The 11,638-nt window shown below is 37.9% G+C and overlaps 1 protein-coding gene across 1 annotated transcript; it reads right to left on the bottom strand.

Moving 5' to 3' along the window:
* Nucleotides 1-10,059: 10,059 nt before the first annotated feature.
* LOC109071644 lies at nucleotides 10,060-11,072 on the bottom strand. Its single transcript, XM_042764478.1, has 2 exons — nucleotides 10,530-11,072; nucleotides 10,060-10,401 (listed from the first exon to the last, which is right to left on the bottom strand). The coding sequence occupies exons 1-2, from the start codon at nucleotides 11,070-11,072 to the stop codon at nucleotides 10,060-10,062; spliced, it is 885 nt and encodes a 294-aa protein (XP_042620412.1).
* Between the last annotated feature and the right edge of the window lie 566 nt (nucleotides 11,073-11,638).

The following is an 11,638-nucleotide window of genomic DNA, read 5'->3' as shown; positions in this document are numbered from 1 at the left end:
TTGGTAAATCGTTTGGGACAATAATACAATACCATATATGCCTATTCCATGTGTATTTACGATTAATAATGACTGTTTTTGATAATTTTGTGTTAAAGCTCCAATATGTAGGAATTTTGTAATAAAATTTCCGAAAATAACTTGCACAGTGTGATATATTTCCTCCAGTTGTGTACTTACAATATCTCAAAAGTCTCCAAAGATTTTTTATTTCAGAGAAATTCCGATTTTAAATAACTGGCCGTCCTGGAAAAAAATATGTCGCCTCTCAGTGACGCAATGTCCGCTCTATACTTTTTTTCCGGTGTAGACCCACGTGATGTTCCACCACACCGGAATATCACATGGTCAAATGCGGAAGTGGTGGTTATGTTATAGCCGCCGTATGGTTTGGTTGTCGTTGTTATGGATCACGATAACTCTTTGGCGAGTATTGAAGTGCCAGTAAAAACGTAAGTTATATTGCTCTTTGTACTATGGTAAGGATTTTTATCACGTGTGGTGACCGAGATTATGGCAGTACAATTAAATACAATCGGATATGTTTTTGTTAAAAATATATTTAGTCATTACTTGCAAATGTTCGTTCAAATTTACTTTTAGAATGATTGGTTTGAGCACGTTAAACAACACGGCATTAACCATAAACACGTAACACTGCACAACATTAACCCAACAAATCATTTAACAAATAGCTGTAAGTTGTAACGGGATAATATAGTATAACATTTCACGTTCCTTGCAGTTCATTAATTATGATGACATAAAATAATACGATCATATGTACAGGTAATACAAAAACGAATAAATTACCTCATCCGTGATCATGATTCGTTTATCCAATTTAGATACATTGCTGTGGTGAAAACGCATTAAAAACGACATCTCCCATCGTCACCTGCTTCATAGCGTCATCAAGCTTCGCCTTTGTTATTGTTGGAAATGCGCCCTCTTGTGGTCAATTACAAAAGTCACATACTGGAGCTTTAAAATTATGTAATAAAATATAATTATTTAGGCCCTACAGTTCTTGAAACATCAGTTGTGCCAACTTTTTTTGCAGGAGCAGTTTCAGGTACAATGGGCTAGTCAAACTGCAAAGGGAAATAGTAATTTATCATCAATTTTAATTTTAAAACACAACTGCTTATACAGCCACATAACATTTAAACTGCATTAAACAAACATATTCATATGTGCCATTAAAAAAAAAAAAAAATTTGGGTACAAACCCACATATTCAAATGTGCAATTAAAAAAGTCCATTTTGGAACAACATAGATCAGTGAACTGATGTCAGTTGTGTGTGTGTGTGTGTGTGTGTGTGTGTGTGTGTGTGTGTGTGTGTGTGTGTGTGTGTGTGTGTGTGTGTGTGTGTGTGTGTGTTTGTGAACAATACATTTAGAACGAAATGTGCAAATTACAAAAATTCACATTCAAAATTGATAACTGATTTGACTTCTTTCCACTGATGCGTCTTTGCAGTGTGGATCGTGGCACACCCCATGCTCGTGATAAGAGGTGCACACTTACTGTAATTCCTTTCTTCACTCCCTCCCTGTATTCATCTAAGGCCCCCTTCATCCTCTCTTCTTTCCACAGATTGTAGTTGTTTGGCCTTACTTTCCCTCCCTGTTTTATCTTTGTATCCTTTCTTCTCTGGTCCTTGCTCCTCCTCTCTTTTCTCTCTTTCTGTCTACTCTCATTTCCTCTGCATTCCTTTCTCCTCACCTGTTCTCTCACTTCCTGTCTCCTCTGCTTGTCTCCTCTCTCATCCTTCCTCCTCCTCTCACTTTCTCTCTCTTTCCTTCTCCCTCTTTCCTCTCCTCTCGCTTCCTTCTCGTTTGCCATACTCACTGTAAATAAAATATCTACTACCATTATTACTTTTGGGGGGGTCATGGTGAGTGTGTGTGTGACACACCCTCACACTCACACACACACACACACACACACACACACACACACACAAACACATGTGTATGTGTGTTTGTGAGTGACACAGATGATGGCCCATTTTAGCTGAAACCATGTGGCCCATTTTACCTCAGTGGGTTAAGGTAAATTGGGCCGCCAAGAAAAACATCACTTTTTCAAAAAATATGTTCCTATACCAAATTAACAACATTATTTCTGATTGATGCCATCAAGACAGATATTATGCATTTTATGTGCATGTTTTTTTTTTTTTTTTTTTTTAATAGATTTATCATCCTTATAATAGTTTAGTTAGATTTGGTATGCCAGGCCACTTACCATGCAGCTTTCTGGTGCAGTCTTGATAAGAATTATTGCCCCGCCCACCATAGCAACCATAAACCAATGAAATCACCTGTTACTTGTCAAGCACAGTTATGACAACAGTTTGAAATCCTTTGTAGTGGTTGGTTCTAAATTCCAGAGGGGCTGGGACCCCCAAACCTTAAATGGCCCATTTTACCAGATGGCCCATTTTACCTGATATCACCCTATATATTGCCTTATTCTATAATCAAACAAAATAGGAAGAATGTTGTAATGAGTAAAACAACGATTTTTCCCAAGACCAACGATCTGTTGTTGCTCTGAGCGCTATACCACAAAAGACGAAATACGGTTTAAACTCAGACATATGACATATCATAGATTTAAATATTAATATTTACTTAGAATCCGTAAGCGTTATAGCGGTATGAGATAACAGATATAGGATTAAAACCTTTGTCCTTGTGTGAATGAGAGTGATTGTCACAAATCATCAACGTTTAAACAGAAATATTATAGCACATTTTAAATCGAATCAAACACGTTATCAAAACAACATTACGCAGCAGCATGACATCCATAATTTCAAAGAATAAACACATCATTGAACCACACTGACTGCTATGAGAATGAAAGGCAATAAACACTCTCTGTAACTATCACAAACACGAATAATACAAACGTCTATTGAACCCGAATAAAGAAATAGTTTAGAGGATGTAAACTTAAAACAGCGGCAGCACTCGTCATATGACATATCATATATTTAAATATTAATATTTACTTAGAAGGCGTAACCCTTATGAGATAACAGATATATTAAAAGCTTCGACATTGTGTGAATGAGAGCGACTGTCGCAAATGATCATCGGTTTAACAGGAATATCATATCACATTGAAACACGTTATCAAAACAATATTACACAGCAGCAGGACATCCATAATTTCGAAGAATAAACACACGATCGATCCACGCTGACTGTTATGAGAATGAAAGACTAAAAACACTCTCTGTAACTATCACAAACACGAATAGCCTAATACAAACGTCTATTGACCCAAAATAAAAGAAATAGTTTAGAGGTTGAAAACTTAAAACAGCGACAGCACTTGTGTGAAACCAATTATCTTAGCAATCCATGAAAAATGTATACAGTCATTATATTATCTGAAAGGTCGATACTCTACATTCTCATCATCTGTTAAATTTATTCGACCGTCTCTCTACCTCACACACACAGGCACACACACACACAGACAGTTGATGCAGGGGGAGAGCTATGCTGACCTTTGAAAAGCATAATCATGATAAAAAATACCCGTGATTTCACCCAGGCTGCTCTGTCTTTTAATATATAATAACGAATGAAATAAATTGTACTTAACATTAATGTTATTCATTTTCGTCAGAAAAAGTTAATATATCTGAAAACGACTCTTCGAGTGTAAAGCTAGTGAAATCTGTGAAGCCACTGTGATGTAGGGGTATTTAAAGACCTAGAAATAGTGATATTCGTGTCTGTGTAGATAGTTTTAAAACTTAAATGGTTTAAGGCAATCAGTTTCCTCAAACGGTTTGAGTAAACCTAACTTGTCAGGTTTTTAAGGATATATGTTTACTCAAATGGTTTGAGTTACTGTGACTTGTCAGGTTTTACAGTGCACTTGATCAAATAGACCATCATTTTGACGGATCACCGGCACTGATTCTGGGAAAATGCCAAATGGTCACGTCGTATGGACAGCTCAGATTTTTTAATACAAAGGTGTAGTGTAAGGAGATGATAATTGTCTCGTCCCCAGAATGACAAGAGCGGGTGTTTTTAAAACAGACGCATGCACACACGCACACAGAGAGACAGAGAGAGTGTCACATAATACCTGAGCATGTGGTCCACAGATGCGTAAACGCAGTGAGAGCGGATAGACAGTGTGACAGTTAACATTGACGAATCACCCACAATAACCCGGAAAAAACGACAAATGGTCACGCCGTATGGAGCGCTCACATTTTTTGTCACAAAGGTAAAGAGTGTAAAGAAATGGGGATTGAATCTCACAAAATTGACAGGGGCGGCTGAGTCTAAGACACACTCAGACACACACACACACACACACACACACACACAAATTCACAATGTTTATCACGGACAGTAAATCAGGCCGGGAATTTGACTCCACCCCAGGCCACCTCTGTTGGTGCAGTCACCACCAACCAATTCATGTGTCCACCAGACTGCTAAACTTGTAGGCTAACCCTGTTAGTTTGATGTAACAGGTAGACGACCATACCATAATATGAATAGATGAATAAATAAACCCTAAAAAACTCACTAGGAATCCACCATCTATATCATCTTTCCCTGAATCCCTCTCTCTCTCACTCGGCACATCTAGTTTCTCTGCTATATGAAATAAGCACTTTCAATAATCTATATTAATTGTGCAGCCATCAATTGTATGTCCCCATGATCACAGTCCTACTACTGACGATCTTATAAATCATAAAAGCACATATTGTTCTAAGAGTATAGCCAGCATGTTTAGTTTTGCTTATAGCTTAAACTTTACTGAAAGGTTCCTGCTCTGACTCAAAAGCTGAACTGTCCACCCCCTTTTGTTTAACAGCAGGAGCACTTGGAGCACTAGTACTACTGTTGCTTCCTTCGTCACCTTCAAAATAAATAAATAAACATTGAAGACTAGACTACATATTGTAGGCTAGAAATTGAAAATCAAAATTTCTGGTCAAATTTGGCACTAAAAAAATACTGTGTCCCCATATGTAAAACAGTGTGCTAGTTTGTCAAAGATGCTCTTTTAAAACTTCTATCATTATATATATTTGTAAATTTTTTAGAATAGTTTGTATCTATTGTAAGTCTCTTTGGATGAAAGCGTCCGTCTGCCAAATGATTACGTAAATATAAGGTGGTGGAACAGTTCTACTTTTTCACGGTTCAGTTTGTTTCACAGTTTTAGAGTCACTGTTTCGCTACCGTTGTATGTGCTATGTTTATGGAAAAACGATACTTTCAAAAAATATATATTTTATCATATTATTAAGAATATTCTAACTACAACCAACAGCACAAATAAATACAATAGAGTAAAGCTACAAATAAAATAAACTGACTTTCAGGGTTTTTTTAGGTAGGTATAGCATAGTTTTTAGGTAAATAAATTGAATAAAGTAATCAAATGTAAAACATCATTGCATTTTGGACTACAAATTAAAGATAAATCTTTTATTAAAGTTACAAAAGCTTTTCAATCAAGAGCAGTGAGTGATTTCTTTGTTGTTGCTGTTCGATTAATATAAAGACTGTCACTTTAAAAGAATGCACTGATCCAGTGTTCGTATTCGTATTGAACAAGAGTGAATGGTTTGGCCACGGTTTTTTTTTTTTTTTTTTTTTTTTTTTTTTTTGTGTTGTTTTGGTGTCTGGAATGCTCATCCATCAACTGAAACATATTAACTGAACCCTGTTTGTTTTACGTGTTATTTATAGTAAACCATATTACAGATGCTTTGTCAGATTTAAGTTGAACAGCGTGCCGAACCGTGTGTGGAGAACCAAACAGTTCGATTTTTTCAGTGAACTGTCCCACCCCTAGTAAATATAATGTAAATGTAATGCTGACCGACCTGCTCCCATACTGGTGAACATGGCTTTTCTATTTTTTATACGTCCCCTCTCTGCTCCGATCTTTCACAGACGTCTCCGCGACGTACCTGTGCTATATGATGAAGCCTGCCTCTGGATATAGCCAATTAGGCAGTGCTTCGCTGATGTTGGGTCATGTGGTGGTGTCATTTTCTCTCCGGGATCGCCTGATTCGTAGATTCATAAATCCGTCAATTAATTTGCAGTTGCATACCAGCCTATTGCACGTCAGCCTGATCGACTGCACAGCGGCAGCCGGCAGACCAGAATGACCATCAGGCCACCGGAATATGTCCCGGTGCTCCCGATGGCCAGTCCGCCCCTGTACACACACACACACACACACATACACTGAACGTGAGGTGAATGTTTCCACTGTACAATATTAATCTAGTGCTAGGAGGAAACTTTTATTATTAGAATTTTATTTAAAATCTTTATTTCTTTATTGATTGTTTTATTTCCATTTAATTATTAGAATTTTATTTGAAATCTTTTTTTATACACCTTCTTTATTGATTGTTTTATTTCCATTTAATTATTAGGATTTTTATTTAAAACCTTTATTATAGGGTTTTTTTATTGTTTGTTTTATTTTTTTTTTATTGTTTGTTTTTTTTATTTTTAATTTTTATTTCTTTATTGATTGTTTTATTTCCATTTAATTATTAGGATTTTATTTGAAATCTTTTATTATAGACCTTCATTATTTATTGTTTTATTTCCATTTAATTATTAGGATTTTTATTTTAAAACTTTTACTATACAGTTTCTTTATTGATTGTTTTATTTCCATTTAATTATTAGGATTTTATTTTAAAATCTTTATTATATCGCCGTGAAACGATTTATACAGTCAACAGATTATATTTGAGAGTGAGTACACTCGTATTATGATATGAGCTCACATTATATTTGTTCTTGATTATTTTTTCTCGCACGCTGTCCATATTTTCACTGAGAAACCTTGCAAAGCACAAATTACTGTTGTACGGCTTTCTCTGCGCCAAAGTCAGCCTTTCCATCATCTCTTCGTCCAATTCCCTCTCGGGGGTTTTAGGTGAGGATAAGAAGTCCATGTCTATGTATTTTTCACAGCTCTTTTTCTGATTTCCTCAGAAATTCAAGGGAGCTGTATTTATCTATGCGAATGCAATCCGACGCCGCCGCTGCTGGGGAAACTCCGCCCCGAGTGATGGGGGGTAAAATCTTTCACCCTAAGCTCACTGGATGGTCACGCACAGAGACAATATTTGTCTTTCACCCTAAGTTCACCTGTCGCCATTTGTCTTCCGTAACAGACGACGTACCGGAGGTCCGGTGTTTATTTTACAAACAGGTGACCGTCACGTTTGTCATTAGGATAATCCCTAATGACATGATATATTACAAAACAGACGACGGATCACAGCTGCCGATTATTCACGGGTGCCGTAAATATTGAGTCATTTCACACTGATGACATATAAACATGATTTATTACAAACAGATGTCATATCACATGTCATAACAACAGCTGCGACCGTTACAAGGTCAAAAGGTCAAGGACGAGTGGGGGAGGGGTCAAGGTCAAGGTCATGTGGGGGAGGGGCGGGGTCCAAAGGTCAAAGCCATAAATCAAAAATCTTGGCATAAGCTGTATTCTACTTACTATTCACACATTACAGTTTGACTTTATTTCTGTCATCTATCTACAAAAATTCTTTGAGTAATTCTTTGATGTTTTATTGAAAGTGTTTTGTTTGACCTCATCATTATGGTGATCAGGGTTTGCTTTAGTTGACTTTGACGTTACATTACTTTTTCATCATAGTTTTTTTTTTTTTTAATTTTTCTTTAAGCTGTAGCTATTTGTAAAGCACATGAGTTATAATAAGAAAAGCCAAAAAAAAAAAGTGATAAAGTGGTTTTGGTTAACTGTTTGTGATAGCATAGTCATCATTTATTGATCTGACTCACTAATCTTATTCAGTGGCTAATCATTAACCCCTTTGCGTTTAAGGATCATCAGCGATCCCAGATTATTGTTGTTTCACTTTCAAAGCATGTTTAACATCACACTCTGGACAAACTATGCAATCAGTAGAAAGAATCAAGACTCTAGTTTTGATATTTGACCACTTAATAAAACATTGTTGCAGTAACAGTACTTTAGTAATTTATGTCAGGAGTGCAAAATAATAAATCTGTATTATGTCAAATTTAGAATAGAAATTCACCACTCATTCATATTCGGTCAAATCAGCAGCAGTTTATTTGTGTTCACATAGATTCACTGAACAGAGTCAGTAAGGGATTATAGTCCAAAGATGCATGTACATGGAGATATATGGATATATTTACTCATGTTTACTTCATATTTCTTCAGACAGAATCATAATTTCTATTCATTTTCCACTGATTTACGCGATCTGATGATAAATAGCCTCTCCCAGTGCTGTCTCTGTGTGTGTACTCCTGTGTGTTCATGCTGTGACTCAGACAAACTCTGATTCTTCCTTCACCTTGTCGATCTTTAGTGTCTCATAACATGATACGTGTCATCGTGCCACATGCTTCCTTCACTCTTCCGTGTTGATATCTGACCACAACAACACTGAGAAACCATGACATATCCAAATAATAAACACACGATTACGATAGTATATGGTTTGTATTTGATTTTCTTGAGATTTGAGGAATTTATGTAACAATAATTATTTTGCACATATGTAATGCTAATTTGTGCAGCAATATAAATGTCTATAAATAGCATATTTTTACAACAGTAAATGCCCAAATTCCACATGAGATCGCAAAAGGGAGTTATAACAAACACTAGTTGGTGGTTTAAAGTGAGTTTTGAGTAAAAGTGTACTAATAATCTCATAAATTGTCTGATGTAGCTTGATACTATTGTTAGCGCTAATGCAGCTACATAACAGGTGCGGTTCTTCTTCATTACGCATTTTGTCATAATAATTCACATAAGGTCGTAAGAAAATGTTTTGTTGTATTTTTATAGTAAGACTTACTGGGATTGAAGAGATGTGGCTTGGTAAACATTTAAATACCAGAACAATGGCTAATAATGGCTGAATAAAAACAAAAGAATAATGATAAAAGAATAATGCGGATAATGTCTCATACCTGGCCGATGTGTGAAAGGCTCATTTCGTAAGAACAATAGAATCATGAATGAGGCAGTATGCGGAGTCAAACATATGGAGACAGCACACAGAAGAGTTTACAGGAGATAACAGGGGCCATAAATCAATTTTATTAGCCTTTTCTAAAAACACACATGACATGGCCTTAGAAAATATTTAATCAAATTCACAGTTTTACAGATTAAAATATGAATTTTCAAATGAAGCATTGGTAGACTTGTGGCTTTAGCTCAGGGGTCTCCAACACGTCGCTTGTGAGCTACCAGTAGCTCGCAGCTTGATTAGAGGTACCTCGCCAAGACGGGACAAGAGCCCCCCTAAAATGACTACTCAGCCACCCTAAAATTTTTCGATTAGCTCCATAAACTGTACACGAATTCGATCGGCTGACCACGGCGGCGCAGAGCGAGAAACCCGAGGATAAAGTGGCTTTCACACAGGATGCGGAAAGCGCTGCGCTATTAACACTAGAAGTCCCAGAGAGCAGCCATTTGGCTTTTCTACCTATAAAACCCGCAGGACAGCCGATGGGCTGGAAGGCTTTAGGCTAATATCCTTAATCTGCTGTGAACAGTTGCTTTTGTTATGTAAACAATGTGGGGCCATGCTGAGCCACTTTAAGGAAACTTGTGTTTCACTTTGCCATCTTAGGGAGAAATCAACACACATGTTTTTTTTTTCCTTTGTTGCTGAGATTTATTGATAAAAATAGTACAAAATAAAATAAAGAAACCAACCATTTGTACACATATTCACAAATAATATTAAAAAGTGAGTGAGTACATTCCAGCAATCACTCACAATCCTGGCACTGCCATGGTATCTCCCTTCTGCATTTACCACATGTGTATCTGTAGCAGTGAACACATCGCACAGTGGCATGATTTTTCTTGCATTGGTGTTTGACCTGACACATGGCTCTTTTTCCAGGGCTAGGTGTGGAGGGTTGTGTCCGAAGCAATTGTTCTTTTCTTGCCTTCTTCGCACACATATGAGAGTTAGCCAACTCTCTTGCAAGCTCCACCAGGAAGCACCCGTCTTTCCTGCCTTCCGGTGCATGCTTGATACAGCACATGTGCATTCAGTGCTGCCATGTCAATCATGTTATAGAACACGGCAACTGGCCAGCGCCGTGTCCCTGTGCGGACAGTGTACTCCCGCACCATCTGGTCCATCACATCCACGCCGCACTTTGTGGTGTTGTAAAGGGTGACAGTGTTTGGCTTCCTTTTGGTGGTATTATCAGTCTGAATCACGCTGTGCATGCGGCTAAGAATGTAGACGGTCTTCTTCCGTTTGGGCGCATACGCCGTCAGCGTAGCAGCAGTGGTTGAAAACACCTAATAAATAAGATAAATTGTTATTTTCATAGCACTTTTACACACAATGACACAATGACACACTTGGCGGTGTTGATTCTAAATTTAGAAACACATAAACATAGAACCACAAAAGACCTGCAACATACCTGAGTGGTGAATTCATTGCGATCTGTGTGTCTAGCGGATTGAGGGATTTCCCGGCGAATCTTGTTGACTGTGCCGAGGATGGTGGTTTTCCGGCTAAGAAGTTTATGCGCAAGTGACAGCGATGTGAAGAAATTGTCCGTGGTAACATTTCTGCCCTTGTCTAGGAATGGTTCCATCAGCCTCATCACTACATTTTCAGACAGTCTCTCTCCACTGGGACGACTAGGGTCCTTGCCAAGATATGTGAGGACATTACAAATGTACTTGGATTTTAGGTCGCAAGCCACCCAAAACTTGATCCTAAACTTGTCAGGTTTAGTTGCAATATACTGCAGGAAACAGCAGAGAGTCTTTGACAGGAAAAGCTGTTCATCAACGGTGATATGTAGACCAGGGTTGTAGGATGTGATGCAATTGGTGACAAATGATCCCCACACACTGGAAATTGCAGCAAACTTATCAGTCTTTGCTCGATCACTCCGGGTGGACCTGTCATCAAAGCGTAGGTGTCGCATGATGTCTTGGAAGCGGTTTCGCGGCATTGTTCCAATGATATGTGGGGTTTCCCAGGTTTGCTCACCAGCAGTCACGTAGTGATGGAACCTTGGTAAGCCCCCGCAAGATGACAATTGCAATAAATGCCATTAGTTCAGGGAGGGCCATCAACCAATGAACATGCTCCGTTTCCTGTGCATGTTGAATAGTCCATTCTTGAATGCTATGAAGCATGTCAAGAGTGATGAAACACAGGAAGCTCTGAAGGCGACTCGAGATACTTTTCCTGGCCTTAGCCGTTGGCTCTCCATCTGCAGCTTACGCTTTGATTGGGGTGAAAGGGAGACGCGTCCCCACCTGTTCTTCACGCCACACTGTGCCATCTTTCGCTGACTCTGTCAGGTCAGTCCCCAAACGGGTTCTCTTTTTTGGTTGAGGAGCAGTCTCCTCATCTGCAGTGTGAACAAATTCAAATTGTGAGCAATGGAAAAGTCAAATGATATCACAAATGCATGCATAGATACTAATAATAATTCCAGTATCTCCTTCTCTGTATCGGAATAATGTCTGAAATATCCTCCTAAATAAAAAGATACAACTAAAGCAAAGAAAC

Source organism: Cyprinus carpio, chromosome A9 (genome assembly GCF_018340385.1).
Source record: "Cyprinus carpio isolate SPL01 chromosome A9, ASM1834038v1, whole genome shotgun sequence".
NCBI classification, from domain to species: Eukaryota; Metazoa; Chordata; class Actinopteri; order Cypriniformes; family Cyprinidae; genus Cyprinus; species Cyprinus carpio.
This window is presented reverse-complemented; position numbering and strand designations above follow the sequence as displayed.